This window comes from Podarcis gaigeae, assembly GCF_964106915.1.
Source record: "Podarcis gaigeae genome assembly, chromosome: 4".
NCBI lineage: Eukaryota > Metazoa > Chordata > Lepidosauria > Squamata > Lacertidae > Podarcis > Podarcis gaigeae.
Window position 1 is genome coordinate 43,666,921 of NC_139677.1, and position 25,605 is coordinate 43,692,525.

General features: G+C 37.7%; 1 protein-coding gene across 15 annotated transcripts in view; it reads left to right on the forward strand.

Annotated features, from left to right (window-relative positions):
* CNKSR2 (connector enhancer of kinase suppressor of Ras 2) overlaps positions 1-25,605 on the forward strand; it is a 230,123-nt gene that overhangs the window by 172,632 nt on the left and 31,886 nt on the right. For all 15 annotated transcript variants that reach the window (XR_014563096.1, XR_014563097.1, XM_083734205.1 and 12 more), the window contains 10 exons: positions 2,377-2,510; positions 3,508-3,719; positions 6,407-6,496; positions 10,352-10,566; positions 13,783-13,831; positions 14,535-14,707; positions 16,284-16,357; positions 18,211-18,282; positions 21,389-21,456; positions 23,137-23,237. Coding sequence is in view for 13 of the 15 variants with exons in the window: in XM_083734205.1 (XP_083590331.1) it covers positions 2,377-2,510; positions 3,508-3,719; positions 6,407-6,496; positions 10,352-10,566; positions 13,783-13,831; positions 14,535-14,707; positions 16,284-16,357; positions 18,211-18,282; positions 21,389-21,456; positions 23,137-23,237 (1,188 nt within the window). In the remaining 2 variants the exon portion in view is untranslated. The remainder of the gene's footprint in view (positions 1-2,376; positions 2,511-3,507; positions 3,720-6,406; positions 6,497-10,351; positions 10,567-13,782; positions 13,832-14,534; positions 14,708-16,283; positions 16,358-18,210; positions 18,283-21,388; positions 21,457-23,136; positions 23,238-25,605) is intronic.

A 25,605-nucleotide genomic window follows, 5' to 3' on the forward strand; every position in this document is an offset into this window, starting at 1 on the left:
AGTTGCACATCAACTTCCTCTCAATCACAACCCATGGTGGGGAGAGCAAACCATCCTTGAAGGAGATGTGATGCTGCACTGCATAGACAAGTTTGCTGGGTTGCTGTGACAATCAGATTGAGTGTAATCTAGTAATCACTGTATAGTTTCTGACCCAGAAACAGACAGACTCATCAGGCAAATTTGTTTTCACTTGTTTTATATCTTGTACAATAATATACTAGACATAATTTTTTTTATGTTAATTTTTGAGTCCATTCGGAAATATTTCTACTCAAAAGTAAATTCAGCTAAATTCAATGGGACTCTCTCCCAGGAAAGTGTGCATAGGACTGCAGCCTCTGGAACTTTTTTTAAAAAAATGGAAAACCATTGAAATCTGAATTACTATTTGTGATTTAATAAATTAAAACTACTTGAAATTAGTGTTTCTTAATTGTGTGACTGAATTTTTACAAAATCTGAACTATAAAGTGTGTAACATGTCATGCCATTTTCTAGGAATGCCTGGGAAGGTTAAAAATTGAGAAGGTTATATTACTCAGAAAATTGTACTCTACAAAATGGAACTCCTTGTTGGAATTCACCTGTTCATGCAACATTGAGCTCATATTTACAATGTCAGCTACTACTTTTGTTTCCATCTTGAATATTGCCTTAATAACAAAAATGACTCAGTTATTTAAATTAATAGTTAAGTGCATCTGAAGAATAAGATGGCAGTAACCATGAAAAGAACCATCTGATTGAAATTGGCTTGTTTGTTGCGAACCTTTTGAAGAACGTATAACTTGAACATACTTTGGAATTCCATATGTTGGCAAATGGTGCTCAGGTAGCTTTTTGTCAGATAACAATCTTCTTTCATTAGCGCATCACTACTTTGGAATGTTCATATCTTGATTTAGAAGCAGTGGCAACTGAGGAACCCCATGCCTTGCAAACACTGAAACTAACTTGATAATTTCTGTTATGGAATGTTGAAGCCACCTTTGGCTGTCATAATGAATTGAGCATGGCACATTTCAGCCTACATTTGAATGATAATGTAGAAGCCTTATTCATGAAGATTCAAAAGGTTGCTAACCAAGATTATTAAAATCTAGAAATCAAATAACGTGTGGGTTTTTTTCTGCTAGCACCTTTGAAGTGATGCTATCAACCTGAACCACAGCAGGACAGCCATAAACTGCCATTCTGTAATTACTGAAAATGACTTCTGAATGAGAAACAGTATTTATGCTTGCCTCAATTTTTCAGTGGTGATTATCTATTTGCTAATGCTGTGCTTTTCAGTCAAGATTATTGGGATTCAAGAGATGTTTTGCTGCTTATGGTAGACATTTTTCACTCCTGCTCTAAAAATTGAAGCTTTGCTACTCTGTATATTGTTTTGGATCCAGAATAATGTCTTCTATTTTAGTAGGTACTCCAGACATCTTTCTCCTTAGGCCAGATTTCCAGAATTGAGAGGGAGCTCTTATTTCTCCTTCAGATTTTGAATCTATGTCCATTTTTAACGTTCATGTTGATGTATATCTATTCCATTTTTGTGTGTGTCTTTCCATCACATTACATCTCACTGTACTACCAAGCATATCTTGCCGGATTTTGCAGGCCTCATATTTCAGTCTCTGTACCCTACAAAGGTCATGATTAGTATTTACACTAAAGTCCCAGTTCCCTGTCACAATTTATTCATTTCTTGTTACAAAGGTCCCTCCCTTCTTACAAAGGATTATCTACTATGCCCTCTATCCCTGAAACCCCAAAATGAAATATTTGTGCCCTGCTATACTGCTATAGGTTAAACACAATGTGATTGCTATTGTAGAGTTATTACATGCTATGACAACTAGAAGTGGGTAGACTCCCTCCCCCCCAGCAAGTACTATATCTAAACAAGGACATAGGGTTTAAAATGTGGTGTTAACGGAAGAATTGTGTTTTAAGGAACACCCCTTGGTAAAAACATTGAAGACTTCTGTGACTTCTGTGAAGCTAGGGACCAAAACATGTAACATTGCGAATATATCCAGAAAGAGATATTTCAGCTCTGTCTGTGTGATGCAATTTATATTAAACTCTAGGAAAATGATTTATCTATGTTGTAGCTTAGGATATTTGCAATATGTAGGCACCTAGTAGTTGGGGAAAGGGGTGGATTGAAACAATCCTTGTAATGTCACCAGTATATATTCCCTGGATGACATAGAATACTTTTATCCATGCAACTCACAAAGAGGTCAGCTATGCAAACATTGCATTTTCTGGTGCATAAACATTTAGATTTAAATTACTGTGATAATAAAAACATGAAAGCGATTCAGTGATAATCACGTATGCATTTAATTCTTTATATTTTGTTTTAACCAGCCTCTTGTACCTAGAAGTCCTACAAGCAGTGTGGCAACACCATCCAGTACTATAAGCACACCAACCAAGAGAGACAGTTCAGCACTTCAGGACCTCTACATACCTCCTCCTCCAGCAGAGCCTTATATTCCCAGGTGAATTGTCATCGTCGATCTTCCTGATAATTTGAAATCGCCCTCATAACAAAGTGAAACTACATCCTTTTTTGGGAAGCGGGGTGGGGGAAGGTGTGAAATTGCAAACTTCTGCTACCAGATTGCAAACTTTGCAATATAAAGAGGAGATCCACAAACCAAGATCCACAGACCAGCTGTCACCCACTCATAGACATGGCAGTCTATGTGTGATTCATATAGCCTTTACAGGGAAAGGTACTGATGGAAGAAGAAATCTCACCCATTTTTAGTGATACTGTTTCCTGTCCTTACAGGTTTTTTTTTTTGGGGGGGGGGAAACCATACCAAAAATGGAGTTTCAGAGACTTAAAGTATAGCAATATTTCCTTGGTACTGGATACTCAAATTGTTCATGTTGGTTTTGAATAGATTTCTCATATAGTTTAGAATTCTGCCACTTCATTTTGTACAAATTATAGCAGCTATTGTTTGCAGGCCAAGGTGCCAGGCCTCTTCTGCCCCTGACCCTCCAAGTAAAATAAAGGACACCATAGACTGGCTTTTTGGATAGAAACAGGCCACAACTTTTTGAATACAGATGAAAAATGTTTGGCTTAGGCTTGAGGCTTAGGCATTACTTCTGGCCCATCTGCCAGAAGTGACACCAGGTCAATCCGGCCACGGGGGTTCCTAAGTCTTACATCAAATAGGGGGAGCCCCACAGGAATCACTGTCTGGGGGAGTGCTATCAGTCCTGGCCCCCAACTGGACATAATAATAATGATAATAAGGACATAAGCAACTCCCCCCAGACCCTTTAACAGCATTCCCTAGCATTAAAGGGGCAAGTCGAGATTATAACCGTTCCTCCATCCAAGACTAAGACTGTCCCAATGCTTAACTAAGTTGTGACAATTGCCATGAGGTAGGCAAAACCACCATTATGCACAGTGCTACTTACTTTCTCCTTCATGTGGCTATCAGAATGCATCCAAATTAATTTTTTCCCTCAAAGGGATGAAAAGGGGAATCTTCCATGTGATGATATCGGAAGACACTTAGTGGGAAAACCAGTGCACAAGGGATCTGAATCTCCAAATTCCTTTCTGGACCAAGAATACCGAAAGCGTTTTAATGTGGTTGAAGAAGATGCTGTTTTATACTGTTATGAATATGAAAAGGGAAGAACAAGTAGCTCTGGAAGGAGAGAGAGCACTCCAACCTACGGTACAGTACTCACTTATAAAGAAAACATAATCCTTCATGGCTCTTACATAGTTTTCTCCTGGAACATACATTTGTATGTATTGTACATATATTTCTTCTCACATTATGCTGTGCTTTACTGCATTGTGTATTACATCCAGCCCTGGCTTTCACAAGACAGTTATTCAACCCCTCCTGAAATAGCCTAATGTCAGCACAGTCATTTGGCCTTAACAGTCAATATGAGGCTCATGCTATGAGCCTCAGCCTACTTTGCAGATCAGCTTCTTCACCTCCTCTTTTCTTTCCTGATTTTTCTCCCATCCCTTCTGTTCCACACATACACATGCCTACTTTTCTATTTTGATTTTGGTTTGTGGTCCTCTTGATTATTTTGTACAGAGTGTTTTTTTTGTACTTGTTCATAATTTTCATGCTAATAACATGTACGCAAAGGCCTCTCTCCTGGGTTTACATGGTGCTCTTCAGACTACATTTCCATCAGTATTCACCCCTGAACTTCACTAACTGCCTCAGAACATGGAGGTTCGTTTGGTGCTTCCATGACTAATAGTCATTGATAAAATACTGTTTCAGTGTATTTGCGGCTTTTTAAAGACACCTGTGCTAGTACTGTGTCTGTGCTAATTAACTTCATAGATAATTCTGCACTATGCAAATAATTAATGATAAATACTGATTTATTTTAGTGCGGAACTTCTACAGATGGTGAATCTTTTTGCTGTTATCTCTTCATTGTGTTTATTGTTTTATAAAGCTTTAGCTTCTCCTTTTCCCTCTTCTTCCGCCCGCTCCCCTCCCCTCTTTGGCTGTCAGATTCTTAACTTGCTGTTTATGAGCCTACCATAGATTTAAAATCATTGTTTAAGGTTTCACTGTGTAATATTAAAGTCTAACTTGTGTGGACAATTTTCTTGGCTGAAAATGTCATGCTACATAAATCCTGAATTTGTCTGAAAAGTGTTTGAGCCTTGGTTTAGCTCTATAAATTAGGGGACGCAGGTGGCGCTGTGGGTTAAAGCCTCAGCGACTAGGACTTGCCAATCGAAAGGTCGGCGGTTCGAATCCCTGCGGCGGGGTGCGCTCCCGCTGCTCAGTCCCAGCGCCTGCCAACCTAGCAGTTCGAAAGCACCTCCGGGTGCAAGTAGATAAATAGGGACCGCTTACCAGCGGGAAGGTAAACGGCGTTTCCGTGTGCGGCTCTGGCTCGCCAGAGCAGCGATGTCACGCTGGCCACGTGACCCGGAAGTGTCTCCAGACAGCGCTGGCCCCTGGCCTCTTAAGTGAGATAGGTGCACAACCCCAGAGTCTGTCAAGACTGGCCCGTACGGGCAGGGGTACCTTTACCTTTACCTTTACCTTAGCTCTATAAATTACCCTTTCAGACTTCACTTCTTTCCTTGAATGATACCATTTTATCTATATAGCTGTTATTTAAGTAAAAGCTTTTTTTCATTGTTTTTTACATTTTCAGTTCACCACAATTTAATCTTCAATTCTAAAATGGCAAAACTGAAAGCAAAATCACTTTTTAATTCACTTGACTTTTAAATGTGACTCCTTTAAGTCTAGAGCACAGATAATTAGATTGAAGGAATACTACAATATCTGATAATCTGTCAGTTTTTACCTGGAACACACATAAAGAATTGTGGCAGCTGTTATTTACAGTTTTCACAACAATAAAGCTAATATGGTCCTTTAGCTTTATAAAAAGCTGGAAGTCTTTTCTTATTTGCATAGAAAATTTTGTATTAATTTTAAATCCAGATAAAAATTTAAAAATAAAATTGCTGCCAGACTGAAAAGAAGATAAGGTTTGCGGTCATATTTATATATCCTAAAATGTACATTACTCTCCCATCTTATTCCTGATTAAATCTTGGCTATCTCTTTGCCTTCCACTTGCATCTTAGAAGGTCAGCCCTGCTTCTCTCAAATTGTTGCCTGTTGTAGCCATGGCATCATCAGTTCTATAAACACATGAGGCCTAGGGATAGGCTAATTGATATAAAGAATACCAGCAGTTCTTTTTGAAGACACCATGTTTGCTTAAATAATGGTTCTTGTGCATATAGACCTCACATGGACATAGAGGCTAATTCTGTAACCATAGGTATGCAGTCTCCGCCATATTGTATGTCTGTCCACAGAATCTCACATACAATTGTTCAGTCTTACAGACTGAATTAGGGATTTCCATGTTATAGATACTGTTGGTGATCAGTTATTCAGCCTTTTTAAACATGATATTCCGCAGTAATTTTTCCAGGACATTGGGTTACTCCTACTGCCATTTTGTATCTAATTTATTGCTGGAAAAGACGCAATCTTTTGCTTTCATTGGAGAGCTTACACAGTAAATCCTGCGGATGTATGCATATGGCAAGTTTTATTGAATGCTAAATCATTTTATGATTACCCTAATGTTAGTTATTATAATGTGAACAGTTAGATCAGGTTAACAATATTTTAGAAGAATTCAGATTGATGGGTCTATTTAGAGGGGGAAACTTTTTTTCTTGTATGCACATAGGAAAATAATTCCAAAACCATTAAGTTACAAGAAGCCTACTCATCATAAATTACTTTCGTATCACATGAAGAAAGTGTAAATACATTAATCTAATCTTATAACTTCATTACAATTATTTTGAAGTCAAACACTTTTATATATTTTGTTGCAGGCAAGCTAAGACCTATATCTATGCCAGTAGAATATAACTGGGTAGGGGATTATGAAGATCCCACCAAGACAAAAAGAGATAGCAGGAGAGGTAAGTGACCTCACACACAAATTGTACATTTAATTGTGTTTTAATATACATTTACAGAAATTATTGAATATATTTATAGATGTTATTAAAATGTAAATTGTCCTTATTATTCCAGAACATTCTACACAATGCAGGTTATGTGGTTAATATTTGAGAATTCTTGTTGATGGTTTATTACCAGTGTCACAAATTGGCAGTTAGGAACAAATTGCCAACTTCTTCTCAGTTTTATAAGACCATGCATGATACTATTGCAATTTGATTCCCAGAGTGAAGCAGCAGGGAAATAATTGAAACTCAACCCTAGCTTTTGAGGAAGTTCCCCACACATATTTGAACAACATAATTTAAAATCTTATTATTTCAATGTCAGTGAAATACTCTTGTGAGAATATATGAGATGTTATAGAATTCATCTTGATAATACATATTTTTCATATTCGTTTGAGTTCAGTGACACATATTTCAGGTAAGCTTGGATAAGCTTGAAGCCTAAGAGCCCTTGAAGGCAAGGATCATGTCAGCTGCTGGCTGGCCCTGAATAGAAGGGAGGATGCTTAGGTGGGCTGGCAGAAGCCTCCTAATAGAGATGAGAAAGCTGTAGTGGTGCAATGAGGGGAGAAAAGAAGTTGAGGGTGAGATGAGGAGATCAGATCAGATCTACAGCTTCTGTTTACCGTACCTCTCTCCTCCTCTAGTTTGCACCTAGCTGCATAAAGGCAGTCTCCATTCCCCTGTTTTAGACACCCTTCTACTTCCTTTTCTTTTTAAAAAGAATACTCAGATCTGTAAACATTAGGGCTGCCTTGAGTCCTGAATGGTATACATAAGCACTGACAGTCACCCTATGAAGTTAGCAAATAGATGGTACTATATTGAATGAATGAATTAATTTATTACGGTCATAGACCAGAAAAAACAACAACGATAATTTACAAGGGGAGTAATGGTGTCAATTAAAAATTGTAAAATTATACATAAAAGCAATACACATATGCACACACACACACACACATACACGCACACACGCACTACAATGTATGTATAGACTTAAAAAATGAAGGGGCTTGTCCAGGGGTCAAGTCTTTTACTTTTTTACAGCTAATGCCCTCCGCTTGATCGCAGCCGCAGAAAATTTGGCCACTTTCAGTGTTACTTCTGGGTTTTTATCTCCTAGTAGGATTTTCAGCCGCTGAGATTCAGATCGACCTGGAAATTTCTGAACGATAGGGGAAATAAACAGTGACCTGATATCCCCATAGAGGTCGCAGTGTAGCAACACATGTGAAACCGTTTCCACCTCTTTCAGACCACATGGGCAGACTCGTTCAGCATAGGGTTTGCCCACGTATCTGCCCTTTAGTAAGGCAGATGGCAGTACATCAAATCTGGTAAGGGTAAACGCCCGCCTGTATTTTGCGATTTGTAAATCCAGCAAATATGGTGTTAGATTGAACCCTTTTCCATAATCTTGGATGGCTGGATATTTATCTATCTTGCTCATATGGTCCTGGAGCTCTACATCTCCTATTCGCTGGCTCACCATCCTTTTAGCCTTTTCAAAACCTGAGGCTATAAGTTCTTGTGGGGAAAGCCCCAGGCCCTTCAATTTTTCATAGAGCAACAATCTCCATTTAGACTGGAACGGGTCTAATAGAGTCAATGGAGCCACTCCCACTGGGAAAAATATGAGTTTTAGCCAGAAGTGAATCTTCAGGATCCATATCCTGGCATTGATAGGGAGTTGACCTACCTCCAGCCTAATGGCTGTGTTGGAAACACAGGTAGGTAACCCTAGTAGGGAGCGGTAAAATTTAGTTTGTACAGATTCCAGGGACTTGAGTTTTTGACAATTAAATATCTGGGTGCCATACATCAGTTGTGGAAGTATTTTTGCGACAAAGACCTGGGAGGCAGCAGGAACATATTGACCTCCTTTTCTATAGAAGAATCTTATGATAGCTCTGGAGGATCTTTGCGCATTTGCAATGGAATTCTTAATCTGATGGCACCAGGATCCCTTCTCATCAAAGATTATTCCAAGATATCTAAAGGATGTTACTTGCTCAATAGGTTGGTTATTAATTTTCCATTTATGTCGGAGTTTTCTCTTGGAGAACACCATAATTTTTGATTTAGTGTAATTTATTATTAGGTGTTCAGCTTCGCAATACTCTGTAAGAGCTCGTAAAAGTTTTCTTAGACCCACACAAGAGAAGGAAATAAGTGCCGCATCATCTGCGTACAAAAGGACTGGAATTGGTATATTATTTAGGTTTGGGGGATGAGTACTTGCATCCTCCATCTTTCTGACTAAGGAATTTATGTAGAAATTAAATAGAATAGGGGCAAGAACACAGCCTTGCTTGACACCATGGAAACTTTGGATTTCCTTTGATAGGTTCCCATAACGGTCACATCTAACACGGATCCGAGTATTTTCATGTAGTCTACGGATAAGAAGCAAAAGACGTCTGTCGATGTTTGTGGCACTTAATTTTTCCCAAAGTCTGTGCCGGGGTATCAAATCAAAAGCTGATTTGAAATCTATAAAGGCTACATAGAGGGAGCCTCCTTTCTTTGAGGTGTATTTCTCCACTAGATGTTGCAATACCAGTCCTTGGTCTAAAGTTGATCTATGTGCCCTGAAACCAGCCTGGGCTTCCTTAAGGATGTGTTCCCATTCCAGCCAGTCCGCAAACTTTTCACGTAAGTGAGTTGCGTAAAGTTTGCTAATAATGCTTAAGAGACTGATTGGTCTGTAATTGGCTGGATCAAGTTTACAGCCTTTCTTGAATATGGGAACGATGATTGCCAATCCCCAGTCCTCTGGTATTATTGCTGTTTGATCTATGCTGGTGAATAGGGTGGCAAGGACTGGGGCCCACCAGTCAATATTGGTCAGGGGTCCCTTTACCTTTACCTTTATATTGCAGCTTGCATACAACAAAAGTATCCTATAGCTTCAAAGCAAGCTATGATTAATTCCCCCTTTTTCTCATAGTTGATGAGAATATAAAGTTATTTTAAAAGTTTGAATGAAAATAAGAAACGTTATTCAAGCAAAGACAGAATATACGGTATAGTTTCTATGATTCTCCAAGCATTTTTCTTGAATTGAATAGTTTGCAGAGCTCGGTTAAGGAACAAAATCAGCTTTCTATTAACATTACAGTCAGATTCCCATAGTCTATTCTATAGAAAAATATTATAGGAAGGTTTGGTCTGAAAAGTCTGTGTTAAAACGAGTAGCAGCATCGGAGGCATGTAATAGTGGAAGGCATAGAAGTTTGTGGTTCACTCCAAAGTAAGATGCAAGGTTGTGCTGAATTGCTAGAGGTGTTTATTGCAATGTAAGATAAACCTTTTGTTTTATGTGGATTTAAGTTATGTGGTAAAATTCTGCATTTTTATGGATAAATAACTAAATAACACCAGGAAGAGATTATAGAGTGAAGCTAACATATAGCTAACTTTATGTTCTAGCTAAAGATGCAAGTGGATTTATCCATAGATAATGAGAGTTAGCACGAGCCAATGACGCAATATAAGTGTTTGTATTAAACAGAAGATAGCTTTTAGAATAGGGTACTCAGTTGCCCTTTATATGTTCTAAACTACTGAGCCCTAATATTGTGTGATATTGTGATAAAATAATAAAACCAATATGTACACTGTGCACCATTATTCACTGGATTTTATGGTATTAAACATAGAATTTCTGCATTATTGTGTATTTCAGTCCAATGAAAGGCAGGATTGAAGGCAGGTTGTCCTGATTTCAGCAAAATATGTCCTGAACAGCTGGACAATTAAGAACTGGTTTTCAGTATAACCTTTCCAATTTCTACCTAGAAAATTCATTACTTCGGTATATGAGCAATGAAAAAATAGCTCAAGAGGATTACATGTTTCAAAGAAACAGCAAAAAGGACACAGGCAAAAAATCTAAAAAGAGAGGAGATAAAAGCAACAGTCCTAGTCATTATTCTCTGCTACCTAGTTTACAAATGGATTCATTAAGGCAAGACAGCATGAGCACACCTGGGCCTGAAACATCTTTATATCACGTGAGTAAAATTACAAAATAGTTCACTCTATGTTGATGCTGTTGTTGAGTGACTGACACATGACCATTGGTTGTTTTTTAAATTTTTCGTAAGAAATGAAGCAAAGAAGCCTGGCAGTTAAGTGTAATTTGCCCTTCAGTTGTATTGAATGAGGAGGATAAGAAGCTGGAGGTCATTGCTATATACACCTTTTTTTTTGCAAATTCAATTAGATAAAAATAGAATTAAAATGTAAATCGTCCAGTCATATTCATATGATCCCTGTTGTTTTCATAACTACTGTGGAAAGATTAGAAAATATAGTCACCAACTTTATTTTGAATTGCAAATAATGAATTTAGGTAACCACTCAAAAAAGAAATATTAAAAGACCATTAAAATCCTGCAAAGTGAGAGGAAAGCCAATACTTCCCCACCCCCAGTGTTCTCTTACCCTTTTTTTTAGTGAACTAGCAAATGGATTTAAAGACATCCAGTCTTTGTGGGACTTTGTGTTTCTGGCTGTGTCCCAGTTTCTGTTGTCATTGAGTGTTGTCAAAGCAGATGATTCTCCACTGAGCCCAATTTAAAACCAATGACCTGCTTTTATTCCAGCAAACTCATTTTATTGCTTCCCTTGAAGCCTGGGTGACTGAAATAAAGTATTATAGGAACCCAATTCATGGTACATGTGAATTAACAGAATCCCTGGGGCCTGTGGATATTCTTGTATTTTATTTTCATAATGAATTGATTCATGTACAGTTGTGGGGAATTTTCTCACATGATAAATTTATTGTCATATATTTTAATAATACAGAACAAATCTATGGACTGTCATCAGAGTCATCCAGGATGATCCAGGATATATGAACAAAAATTGCTTTTTCTTTTTGTGACATCTGTTTGCCTATATGCACAAAGCAAAGCAAGATGAATGGTTTTGCATATCTTAATTGATTGCATCCATTTATGACATGGATTTCATTTTTTGTTTTGGATGTGATGGCTGTCTTTCTTGGAGCTTAGTTAAATGTTTTGCAACAAGGAAACAGCTGCTTCATAAAATAATTTGTATTAGTGCTTTCTTTAAATAAATAGAAATTACCTACTTAAGATTTTTTTTATTGATAGTCTAAGTAATTGTAAATTTTCCTGTAAATAAAAAATTTGATACAAACAATTTTTGCTATTTTGATCTTTAAAAGTAATGAAATTAAATAGAAGGTGATCCTTGTTTATTTTCCTGAATTGTACACATCAATCAAACAAGAGTATGAATCGAAGCACTGAAGCCATTTAGACACTGAAGAATTTAGACATAATATCAGTATAAAGAAAGGCAAGGGGGACCTATGCAGGAGCACACCTCATTAACAATATATTGGACTGATATTATGTCTAAATTCTGGCAGACAGGGCCCATGCTGCTATAATTGTTCTGTTTTTAATTATTTTAACTGCTTTTAATTTGTGAGGTTTTTTTGGGGGGGGTTGTTTGTACTGAGGGAGGGGAGGAGCTGGAGAGGGCATCAGGGTCCCAATCATAGTGGTTCAGGGGCACATAGCACAGGCAATTAGTGACTGTGCCATGTGCCAGCCCCTCCTCCAACCTGAACAATTGCAGTTGTACTACCAGCCAGCCCTCGAGTCTGCAGCTGCTGTTGCTGAATACCAGGTTAGCCCTAAATAAGAGCTCCCTCACCATTGAGTTGATTATGGATGATGAGGCTGCTCTGTATCACTTTATCACTGGTCTGTGTCACTGAGACCTGGGTGAGTGAGCAGGGTGGAGTTGGTCTCACATGGCTAGGCAGACATACCCGAATCTTCTCACAGTTGCCATTACTTTCCATTTAGTTAAAGAGGAAAGTTCACAGAGATAATTGTCATCTTCTACTGTATACTTTTGAAGAATTAACAAAGAGGATTGATTAGACTTGGAAGTTGCCGTGTGTGTGTGTGTGTGTGTGTGTGTGTGTAGCAGTGTATACTTGGGAAATTGTATGCTTTTTCATAATTGGACCAGAAATAGCTTGTTAACTTGTTGATGGAGCATTGGTGCTCCTCTGTCCATGAAGTGAAAGCATCTATTAGAGCAGCAAACACTGAAAGTCAAAAGAGCTCTTTCTTTAATATTGGGCCAATGCAATTCTTATATTCAGTAAACATGCTTTTGATGTAATGATTTGTCATATTGAACAAAACCAGTAATTGTAGAACTGTTAAAAATGCAGCAAAACAGATTTTAAGTAGGTGTTTTAAGTTCTTGAAACTTGAAGTCCTGATAGATACCAAGGTATTTCCAGCATACCTTGGCTGTCCATCCCATCCCACCCCATTGCTTTCATTGAAAAATGCAATACCTTTGCAATTCCTTTCAGTTGTTATGAGCTCTTTTCCCATAGCCACAGGTATGCTATATTCATAGAGAAAAATACTGAAAAATGCCTATCACAACCAAGGTCTTGACTTTCTGTGCCAGTTATGCTTTCTGAGCTCAACTGTGTCTGTAGGTTTCACAGATAACATTGTTTGGTGGTGACATTGAGCTACTCAGGGAAAGCAGAGGTGGGAATAGGGTTTTGTGTAGCAGATGTTTTCAAGGACAGTCTGAATGGGTTAATAACGTCCAAACAACAAAAAACAAGGTAATTCATCCCAGTCATATCGGGTGCCCTATGCCTGAAATTTACCTTATTTATTGCTCTATAAGACGCACCTGATCATAAGATGCACCTAGTTTTTAGTGGAGAAAAACAAGAAGAAAAAAAATATTCAGAATCAAATGTTGTTGAAGAGGCTTTGTGCAGCTATCCCTGCAGCCAGAACAGCAAGAGGGATAGCTGCGCAGCCTGCATCCGCTCCATAAGACGCACATACATTTCCCCTTACTTTTTAGGAGGGAAAAAGTGCATCTTATAGAGTGAAAAATATGGTACTTTAAAATGAAATCAATCACACAATTACTAACTGGGCAAATCAAAACTTGCTAATTATTCTGTTTTGATAAATCTGACCCTGGTCAAAACAACCTCCATCTCAATAGTTAGGGAAAAGTAAATTAACTGCAGGGTCAAGTACACTTATCAGCCATTCCATAACGTATTCCATCTGAATAGAGCTTACAGGACACAGTTTAAGAGAACTTCTAGTCTAAGGTTTGTGTTGTTGTACATGAAGTATTGTGGTGCGATTGGCACAAATTAACTAAACTGTTGTGTGTGTTTTTCTTAGACATTTCAACAATCCTCTCTACAGCATAAGTCTAAAAAGAAGAACAAAGGTAACTATTATGTAAAACAGTTTATACCTTATAGGTCTGGTGAAAAATTAAACATAATTTTATACTGTGTAAACATTTTTGTCTGCATATAATGTGACAATTTTAAAACAGACACACTCCAATTTTGTAACAGTTAATGCTGCTATGTTCTGCTGGGATAGCTCAGTTGGTAGAGCATGAGTCTTTTAATCTCAGGATCTTGGGTTCAAGCCCCACATTGTGCAAAATATTCCTGTATTTCAGGGGTTGGGCTAGATAACCCTCATGGTCCCATCCAAATGCTACGATTCTATGAAACATTCATAATTTTCTCAGCGCATGTCGCCATTTCCTCCAGTGGTCATTATGACCTTAAGCCACCTATGAGAATTGTATGACCTTAACTAGGCCTTATCTCTGTTTTCCTTCTAAGTCAGGCGTAGGCAAACTCAGCCCTCCATATGTTTTGGGACTACAATCCCCATCATCCCTGACCACTGGTCCTGCTAGCTAGGGATGATGGGAGTTGTAGTCCCAAAACATCTGGAGGACCAAGTTTGCCTATGCCTGATCTAAGTAGTAGATTATGCTTTAGTCATAGCTACTTATTAGAATGGATGGAGAGAAGTTCCACCCCAAAAGAAACCACAACAATGCATTCCAGCTCAGGACAGAAGTATTATATGGGTACATGAATCATCTCTGAAACAACTGTTCTTCTAAGGTCTCGCACCAAGTAAGAGTAAAAGGCGAATTTCTTGTAAAGATCTTGGTCGTGGAGACTGTGAAGGCTGGCTCTGGAAAAAGAAAGATGCCAAGAGTTATTTCTCACAAAAATGGAAGAAATACTGGTTTGTCCTGAAGGATACTTCTCTCTACTGGTATATCAATGAGGAGGTAAGAAACTGACATGTTTGGTGTTCTTCCTGCAGATGGATGTGACTGCACTGAACAATATGGCTACAGTCCAAAACATGATATATGCATGTGGTGAAGAACCATATATAACTGCCCAAACTTGATTTGGTCATTACATGCGTAGAGTTTTGTTTTTGACTGTCTGTTTGTACTGGAGAGACAAACTACCTTTAATATTAGCTTTTCCCTTCGGCAGTGGAAACAAAAAGTACAGTTCTGACACTGTGCACAGCTCTCTCCTGTTCATGTTTTAAATTAGTGATTCCAAGAGCCATGCTAAATATTGGTAACATAGGTTTTCTTCTTCTTCATTAAAACAAAGATAACCTGGATACACTAAACATTCACCATGCAGAAAAATTATATCAGCAGGTGCTATGGCCCTGATTCAGAAGCCATATAATTTCTTTTGTGAGGGAATTGAGTATTGTTAGTTTGATTGGAATTAGAACTCCACATGGGGAAAAACTTAGGATGGAGGAAGATGTCACAAGAAACAGGCAATATAATGATTCCTGGAGGATGCAGAAAAGATGTAAAGAAGGCAGTTGACTGAGAAAGAAGAAACTGATAGAAATGTAGGTGAAAAATGAGGCTTCAGTAAAAGAGCTAAGGAGGTAGAAAATTGAGACAAGAAGGAATTAATGAGAGCTCTGAAGAGCTCTTAGCAGTTAAGATGAGAAGTGAGAAGGAGGGGAGAGTGTTAGGATGTTGATTAAGATACAGGATGACTAACTGAAGTAAGACAAAGTTGGCAGTGACCTAAGGTCCTGAGGAAACTCTGGGTCATGGAGATACGTAGTTGAAAAAAGGAGGAAAATTAGGATCAGGGCAAAAGTATACCTAGAACTGGCAAGTACATGTGACTGAGCAGTATTGGCAAAAGGGCTGGGAAAAGGCAAGGAATAGAATAAAGGGGATACAGAAATGCTAGATCTGAAGTGTAGATGCTAGCAATAGAATTCTGGCAATTGTTGCTTTGGCTGTTACTGCAAAGTTCTGCTTTTGCAAGCCCAAGGAAACAGTGAGGAAGAGACAGCAAGATGACAGTAACAAGAGTAGGCAACTAAATTTCCACATTTTTGGCCCAGTTCAAATGTAACAATTTTTACTCTGTGTTCATTCTTGCTAGGCCATAGTTTGGCTTAGCATTTTGTACGAACCAGACCATTGTTTTAAACTAACCAGCCAGTTCTTTCAGCTGCAGACTTCTAGTGGATCCAGATTGCATTGTGCTTCTAATACTATGTTCTATCTGAAAAATTGCATGTTTAAGTTAATTTTGTTTGCTTCTACTGTCCAAGTTATGTGAATCGCCCCAAAAGAGAAATGGTTGAAGAGATGGTTTAAGTTGTTCTTTAAAATAATTCTTTTTAAAGTGATGTTTTCACCTTTCTGGCAAGATGCTTCCATTAATTTTTGTGGAAGTTTTAATGAAGCAATAAATCAGAAATTGTTATATTGTGACAAGAGATAGTTCAGTATGCTTGTATTTGTTTTCTTTTTGATTGGCTTCTGGTTTTGCTCTTGTTCTTTAATCTGTTCATCTTCATAGGATGAAAAAGCAGAGGGATTCATCAGTCTGCCAGAATTTAAAATTGATAGAGCTAGTGAATGTCGCAAGAAGTAGTAAGTACTAGAACAATATTCAAAAATAGATAAAACTGCAAACGTTGAAACAAACATAATTTTGATAAAATGTTCCATTATTGATGCCTTTGTATGGTAGTATTTATCTTTGTGGAACTTCAATCACTACTGCTACTACTAATTAATATATATTATCATTTGCTACTTTAGATACTCACCAAGTTCATTCCTGGTATTTAGGAATAGGTGTTTAGGAATGGCTACTCACCCCCTTCTCAGGTAGACTATGGTTGCAGACCTCACTTCCATCCACCATGACCCAGCAGCTAGGGCCCAGTGTGTCTTGGCAGCCCTTAGGGGAATTCCCCAGCCAGCAGAATAAAGGAGCAGGGATTCCTTGCCAAAATGCTAGCTTTAAATCAGCCAATAGGAGGCCCTGCCGGATGGGCAGTACAGTGGTACTTCGGGTTACAAATGCTTCGGGTTACAAACGCTTCAGGTTACAGACTCTGCTAACCCGGAAGTAGTACCTCAGGTTAAGAACTTTACCTCAGGATGAGAACAGAAATCGCGCAGTGGTGGTGCAGCGGCAGTGGGAGGCCCCATTAGCTAAAGTGGTACCTCAGGTTAAGAATGGTTTCAGGTTAAGAACAGACCTCCAGAACAAATTAAGTTCTTAACCAGAGGTACCACTGTACATTGCTAGCTGGCTGGGCATTGGCTGTGGGCTATGCCTGGTCACCCAACAATACATAGGGCATAAATTTTTTTTGTTGATGTTCTTGGTTACTGTTTTTGAGGCTTGGATAGTTCACCTTTACTTTTAACTGATTATATTATCATAATACATTTTAATTCTTAATATGTGATAAAGCAAAATTCACTTTTTCTAAACTAATGTTGACTTCAATTTGGAAAAAAATATATAAGATAATTAATAGTAGAATACACAAGAATGTCATTTGGGCATCCAGCCAAATCCTTCACAAAGCTGTAACTTGGTATGGATGCCAACCTTTATGTGCAGTTCAGTGCCTGTTTAGATTAATAGTGGATTGTGCCAGTGTAATACCCTGCGGTCTAGAATGTAGATCTGATGTTTCAAATGTTGACAGTAATGCTTTTTATAGTTGGTTGAGAGGGAAAGGACCTATGAAATACCTCATTACTGTGAATAACTTCATGATTACAAGTTCAACAGCTTGTCAGAAATTAAGACACATTTGCTTTTTCTGTTCAACTATTGAGTTTTAAAGTTGAAAGTAAAGCCAGAAACACTGTAGTATGAAAAATCATAGGGACTTCCTGTGAAGTATAATTTGGCTAAATGATATTATATCCAGAAACTTTTATGATATATTTGCCTACTAAATACAAGTGCCCCAGTAAATAAACTGCTTCTTATTTATCAAAAGTATACTCAGTCAAGATAGTGTTTAACTTGACACCATGTTCAGATAGATTTAATTAGGGTGTAATCCTGTCCACACTTACATAGGATTAAATACAACTCAGTGGAGCTTACCTCCACATAGACATACATAGGATTACATGCTTACTGTATCTTTTCACACAAGTATATCCCAAAATGTGTATAAAGTGCAAATGTTCTTGATTTCAGAGTAGAATTGAAACATATACAAAATATAGATGATATACAGTGTGGCCAAAAAGTAGGTATACAGTCAGTCAATCAATCAATCAATCAATCAATCAATCAAGGATTATTTTTCTTTACTGATACTGATAAATGATGAGAACTTGTGTCAAGGACAAAGAAAGTGGATTCTAAAGCAGTATACCTACTTTTGGGGCAGCCTTTTAATACTGAAAAATAATGTTGTACACTTAATATTTCACCCATGGTACTTTGTTATTTCCCCTCCTTCCAGTGCATTCAAAGCTTGCCATCCTAAGATCAAAAGCTTTTACTTTGCTGCTGAGCATCTAGATGACATGAGCAGGTACTGTAACTTAATTTATGTAATGAATCATTCCTGAGTATTTTTGGTATTTTTATAGTATTCACCACTTTCTTTTATCAGTCCAAAAAGCCAATGAAAAAATTATTCCCTGAATGTAATATAAGAGAAATAGATTTTAAAAATTGTTTTAATTGGTGTGTGTGGTGAAGTGGTTAGAGGGAGTTCAAGGTTCAAATCCCCACTCAGTTATGAAACTTAGAGCTTAGGCCAGTCACAGTCTCTCAGCCCAACCTATGTCACAGGGTTGTTGTAAGGATAAACTTTGGAGCAATGGTGGGATATAAATGTTATATCCCCAAATGTGAAGTATACAGTGAGGGGATAACATTGGAGAGGAGCTAGTGGAGGGTAAAAGATGGCTTTTGCTAGGATTGTGGGAAGTGAGTGGATTTGGCAAAGAAGAAGAGGTGACTTTGGCAATGAGTAATGGGAAGGGTGACTTTGGGAGGAGTAGACAAAGTTGGTTAGTGAAGCAAGCAGCAGTGCATCTGTGTGTGTGTGTGGGCGCGCGCGCGCGCCCACACACACACACACACACACAGTAACACTGATCCAGCAAGGATCAGTTTCTAAGCATGGATTATTTCCTCTGTAAAAACAAGAAGCTGCTATGAGTGTAAACATCTGTTGAATGCTCTGATTAATTCTCCTGCCTAGTTCTGGACTTAATCCAGATGCAGTGTTCGATATAGTTAGCCAGTTAAGAGCAATTTAAAGGAGCCCAAACTACCTTCAGCTATTTTGGAACTTAAATCAATTTCATTTTTATAAAAGTGAAAATATATTAAGACAAATCAGTCCATGGCGGGTACTATATCCCAGTTTCAATTTTCTCTGGCATTTTTTCTTCAAAAATTGCTTACAATTTTTCACTGTTTCCTGAGTACACTGCATATATATATTTCAAGTGTTCAAGGATCACATAAGTGATTATACACACTAATTGTTCATGAAGTACAACTGGCCCATAAATGTGTTGTTTTCTGTAATGGGGTTTAGTTAGCATTATTTACAGTGAACATCATAGTAATTATTATTTCCAAACGTTCAGTCACTGTAATGTCTTTTGGGGCTCTGATACATGCATTCATACACATGTAGCTAAACAATTATGTGGGGATAGAATGAACAGCATAAGCAGTTGCTGCCCATTTTTCTTGAGTACTAGGAATGCTAGTGAAGATAGGTACACAGAATATTCTTGGCTCTTAAAAAGAACAATTTGTGTACATCAGAGCTCTGAAGAGTACATATTAAGGTGAGTGAATGAGTACAATATGTTCTAGTGCAGCCGTATCAAACTGCCAACATAGTAGTTGCCAGAACATAGTTTCCAGTAATTAAGAAATTTGTGAAATGATCTAGAGGCACAATGAGTCTTTGTGACACATAGCTCATATACATTTTTCAAAGGGTACTTAAGTCATTCTTGCAAATTACCATGATTAAATGTCAACTTAACTGCAACCATCAAAGATTGTACTGTCTCTTAGATATAGAAATTAATTTAAGTTCATTTTAATTCCTTTCTAGAGACAAAATGCCTCCTTGTTTCCATCTTCTTTTTTAAAGAAGTCCAACATGGAAAAAAATTTCAACTGTTCCTTTGATTTCAAAATAGTGATGGAAGATCTGAGTCTGGGCAGGGCTAGATGTGAGGCAGGACTCTGTCTCAAACCTGTTTTCCATGTTGCTGCTTTGCTATGAACTAGCAATAAAAATAGTGCCTATCTAGCTGTGCCAGGAATCACATCTGGGATTAAAGCAATAATCAGGCTCTCCTGCCAAGATTATGCACCCATTCTTTTCACTTGGAAACTAACTATTGGCAGGACTGGTGATGAAATAGACCTCTACTGACTCAAAATGTGGAAATCATCATAACAGAAGCAACTGATTTTACAGACAGTTTAGTTCTTTTGTTCATACTGCATTATCAATGGTCCAACACAGACAACCATCTTAACCAGTCTTCTACCCTGATTGTTGTTGTTGTTGTTGTTTTTTTAAAAAAAGACATAGCATGGAGTTTCGGCCACACTTTCTAATGTGTGGTAAAATTGGGAGCCTTATGAAGTGGCAAATCTTCGCCATTTACCCTTGGTACTATTTGCCATTTGTTTTCACCTATGAAAACACTTTTGACTTTAGAAACATTTATTTAAAATAAATTATGGCTTCTGACAAGCTGTATCCATTATGCATTTATAAATTGGGACAGGGGGCTGTTAGAATTCCTGAGCAACACCTGACACTTTCAACTTGCTAGTATATATAGGAGTTAAGGTCTTCCTATATGCCTTGGTGGTGGTGTTTTCAAATTATTTTTATTAGTTTTCCAAATTATTACAAATCAAACCAAATTAATTTAATACAATTTCTTCCTACATGCCTTTGTTAATGGGCAATAAAGTGAGAACCCTTTCACTCTGAAATTTGGCAAGTGTTATTCCTGATGGTGGGGTAGTAAGTAGAATGCCTGGAAATTGCATTAAGAAGCACAGATGTTACAGGCAGAATAGCAGCTGGGTCATCTGTGGGAAGAAGTCTAGGGAACTGGAAGTCTGATTTAGTGTAAGGTTTGAAATTTTTTTACTTAAAAGAATTATTTTTCCTTTCTCTTCCTTCTTGATGCACACAAAGCTTCTCCTATCTCTTTGTTATACTATATGATACATGTGCTTCAAAATTGGAGAGTGAACTTTTTTCCTGCTGTTATGACAAATAAGGCTTTAAATGTATTGACAAAAACTTTGTAACAGGATTTGATCTTGAGAAATTGGAACAGAAAGAATTATTCAGTATGATGACGTATTTGTGAGCAATATGTAACAGATCTTTGAATACCTTGAAATGTTTCATTTTAAGGACTTCCAGCATCCTTGTTCAAGGTTTTCTATTTGAAACAAGATTGTATATGTCAAAATAGTTTTACAAGAAAATTCCATCTAACAAGACAGCTGAATGAAACATAGGTCTTGCTGCCTTATCTTGTCAAGAAGCTGTAAATATTCGAATAAAAGACCACATACAAAGTCATGTAACTTGTTAAAGCATTGACAGTGATGCATTTAAAATATTACAGGTGGTTAAACAGAATTAATATGCTTGCTGCTGGTTATGCAGAAAGAGAGAGGATCAAACAAGAGCAAGGTATGGTATAATTATTTTGTTTGCTTCACTTAATCTCCCTACTTAAAGGATATGTATTCTGTGCCTTATAGGAGAACCCTTATTTTCTTATTTAAGAATATTCCCTCAGTTACTGCAACTGTTGTTCTTATGCAGTACTTTATTTGAACACATAGGAACTTTAAAAAATATTCAGGGCATGTTTGACTACAAAAAAGGACCTGTTATATGTGCTGATGATTGATGGATCAGGTTTTTTCCTTAAAGCATATTGATTTTATATATTTAACTTTGGAAAGTCACTAAAGGCTGATTACATTTTTATTTTTTCTAATTCTTTAGTAGGCCAAAGTGTGCTTAGCAAATGATACAGAGATAAAGAGAGGTGTAATAAAACAGTGTCATTTTGTTTAGTAGATAGTACTGTGAGGAAAGGGAGTGAGATAACTGAGGATTCAGCCGTACAGCTGCAAATAAAATGTTTTAAGTGTGTTTTAAGTGCAGTATACAATATGACACTAGTTGGCAATGGTGAGCCTTATGGAAAATTCACGCATTTTTAAAAAGCTTTTAAAAAAGCATTTTCAGAACTTTTTTATATCTGTACATTGCAATTATAAATTGAAGCTAAGCCAATGTAAAATACTGTCTCCTGTCTGGAGTGGTTGTTCCTCTAATCAGAAGATTTGGGGTTGACCTGTCAGCCTGCCCTGCAGCCTGCTGGTGTTCCTTTTAATTGCAGGGCAATTCATTGCCATTAACAATTATACATGACAGGACTGGTGTGCCATATATACAGTGGTACCTCAGGTTACATACGCTTCAGGTTACATACGCTTCAGGTTACAGACTCCGCTACACTAGAATAGTACCTTGGGTGAAAAACTTTGCTTCAGGATGAGAACAGAAATCGTGCTCCAGCGGCGCGGAGGCAGCAGGAGGTCCCATTAGCTAAAGTGGTGCTTCAGGTTAAGAACAGTTTAAGGTTAAGAATGGACCTCCAGAACAAGTTAAGCACTTAACCCAAGGTACCACTGTAACTGGGATCTCAGTGGGTGATTAAACTGGAAGGATTCTATCCTAGCTATTTATCCCAGAAGGAACAATCCTGTCAGCCAATGGCAAGGAGTGCATATTTCCATCTATGGCTGGTTTGGCAGCTATGGTCATTCATGGATCAAGATAGATTGCCACCAGTAACTCATGCTCTAGTGACCTTAGTGTTTGTTTATTGCAATGTGTACTGTGTGGAACTGCCCTTGAAAACTGACCAGAACATCTCTCATTTGTTGTGCTTGGCTGGCTCTTTGCTTTACCAGGATGCCAAGACCCGTGGAACAAGCATAGAGACAATTGTGTACAGAGAACACAAGTACGGATCATCATAGTGCCTACTCTATGCCAGTGATGGTGACAAAACATACTTATTTCTCCACCACTGTTTTATTCTCAAATAGCAGTCCTGTAGAACTTTGATAAAGGGATTATTACAACACAGCTCTAGGATGGTTGTATTAGAACCCTTGAAGGCCTGCTTTTATTCATTAAAATGAATTATGAGGATGGCTCTTAAAATCCACATTAACATATATCTTCCATTGCTCCCCTTTTCTGATTATGACACATGAATTTTGAAGAACTTGATTTCTGCAATAATACAGGGTTGTTGTTGTTGTTGTTGTTTTAATTTGTATTGTTTAGATTACTGGAGTGAAAGTGATAAGGAAGAAGTAGACACACCATCAACACCCAAACAAGACAGCCCACCTCCACCATATGACACATACCCACGACCTCCTTCGGTAAGTGTTCATTTGTAATAACTAGCTGCCATTGACCCAGAGTGAGAATACAGAAATACTTTTTGGGTAGTAGCTCTTACGCAACCTTCATCCATTTCAACTGAGTTTGCACTTTCGGGTGAATGATGTTGGAAGTATCCTGTATAAATGCTTGATGTCAGGGGAATTATGTTTGTATATTTTCAGTTTTTTGGTCCTGTGTCAAAATATAATGTAAGAATAAATACCCTGAACCACTGCATAGAACAACAATCATGACTGGTATATAGGATCTTTATTTATACCTTTATTTTGCAGGATCTTACATTTAAAAACATCTTCCAGATCTCATTAAAACAGTTAAAATAGTAGAACAGCTGCTTTATTAAAAAGATTTGTTAAGAAATAGGGTCTTTATTAGACTATCCTTCGAGGAACAAATTTAAATATGTACATTGCAATTATAAATTGAAGCTAAGCCAAGGTAAAATACTGGCAGCATTCCTACTTTAACCAACATGAACTAAGTTTCTCACAAAAGCTTATCCTCTTTCAGATAAGAATAGATTCTGTGCTTCCTTTCAAGTTCTTTGTGTATTAAAAAATAGACTTTTCTATTACAAAACAAGTAGACCATACAAAATATTAATACATAATTGTACAAATGGCCAGATATTAAAGGGTATCCTTAATATGCCATCAGATGTGAAGTAATGCTGATGTAAGGAGAGCAAACAATAAGCTTGTATGATAGATGCATTTGAGTAAACTCTCCAGTAGATAGAGGTGAATTTTTTTCCATACCATAGGAAACCTATTTTTCCAGATCCTCTTAAAATCCTCTTCCCAATTTCAGCTATATTCTTTGGAGGTCTATAGGAAGCAGGCTGCATATTTTTAAATGTTTCCTTAAGAACTTTAGTTTTTAAGGCTAGTTCAAGTGCCAGAAGAACATACTAGTTCATCCAAAGTTCATTTGGGAAGTCTGGATGTGATTGTGTCATTTTCAAAAAGAAAATGCCTGGTAAAGAGGAGACTGAGAGGAGATATGATAGCCACATTCAGATATCTAAAGAGTTGTCATATGGAAGATGGAGCAATCTTGCTTTTTTCAGCCCCAGAAACTAGGACCCGAACCAATGGCTTCAAGTTATAAGAAAGGAGATTCCAATGAAACACCAGGAGAAACTTTCTGACAGGTAGAGCTGTTTGGCAGTGGAATAGGCTCCCACAAGAGGTGGCAAACTCTCCTTCATTGGAGGTTTTTAAACAGAAGTTCAATGTCTATCTGTAATGGATGCTTTAGTTGAGTTTCTTGCATTGCAGGGGGACGGCTAGATGACCCTTGGGGTCCCTTCCAACTCTATGATTCTATAAAATAAGTCGTATTTTCCCATGCTAGCTTTGAAGCTCTGACTTTGCCTAGCTGATTTTCTTTTTATTTTCAACTATGCTAAAGGAGTCACAGAATAGCGTTGTTTCAAGAGGCATAACTGAAATCACATGAAGTCATCTTTGATCTTACATTAGAATTTCCATATCCAGCAAAGAGATTTTTTGCAAGCTATCTTTTGTGTTTTTGCCAACTGTGTCCTGACTGAATGACTGCACTGTGCATGAATGCCAATATGAGTAGCAAGGCATTTCCTCAGCTACAGTCTCAGTTTCATCCCACTACCACTACACCATTCAGTTTGTGAAGGTGTCAGGGGTGCTATAAAACACAGTTGGAAGGTAAAGTTGATGAATGGTTAATCTCAAAGCTTCTGCTTGACACCCTTCCACTGCACTGCCTGCTTCAAAAAATATCATACTTCTTTCTGCAGGCTACCAAAAGTGTTATGCTTTGGGTGACTGCTGCTGGTTGTTTCAGCAAGACTTAAGGCATGTTAATAAATCTTGCAGCTGGAGACAAAGAAGACTTATCTGGATCACCCCAGGAGCACTTTGGAAAAGTGATTTCTTATTCCCTCTATCCAGTGCTTACCTGACCTTATAAAAGGGAAGGGCCACATGACTTCTCCACAGCTGCTTTTTCTTCCCGTATATTGCCTCATTGGCAGGTCTTTTCCAGATCTCACCTTGCAGCCTGATCCTGATAATCTGTGTGGAAGACCAAGAGCACCTTTCTAGCAGTTGATTCATGAGTAGGGACTAGGTATTTCACCACTTTGGAACAATAGATTTGTCTCCAAATGCAACAGGGATAGAGAAATTCTTCAATGGTGCACAAACCAAGTAGCTAACCTACTTTTTTTTTATCTAAAAAGTAGTCAAGGTATAGTCAGCATTTTACCCCTCTGTTCGTTTTTGGAAGAGCTTTCAACAAGATACATAGGTAATATTTGTGACAACTTCTGGTTTCTGGTTTATCAAACTGAAATAAAAC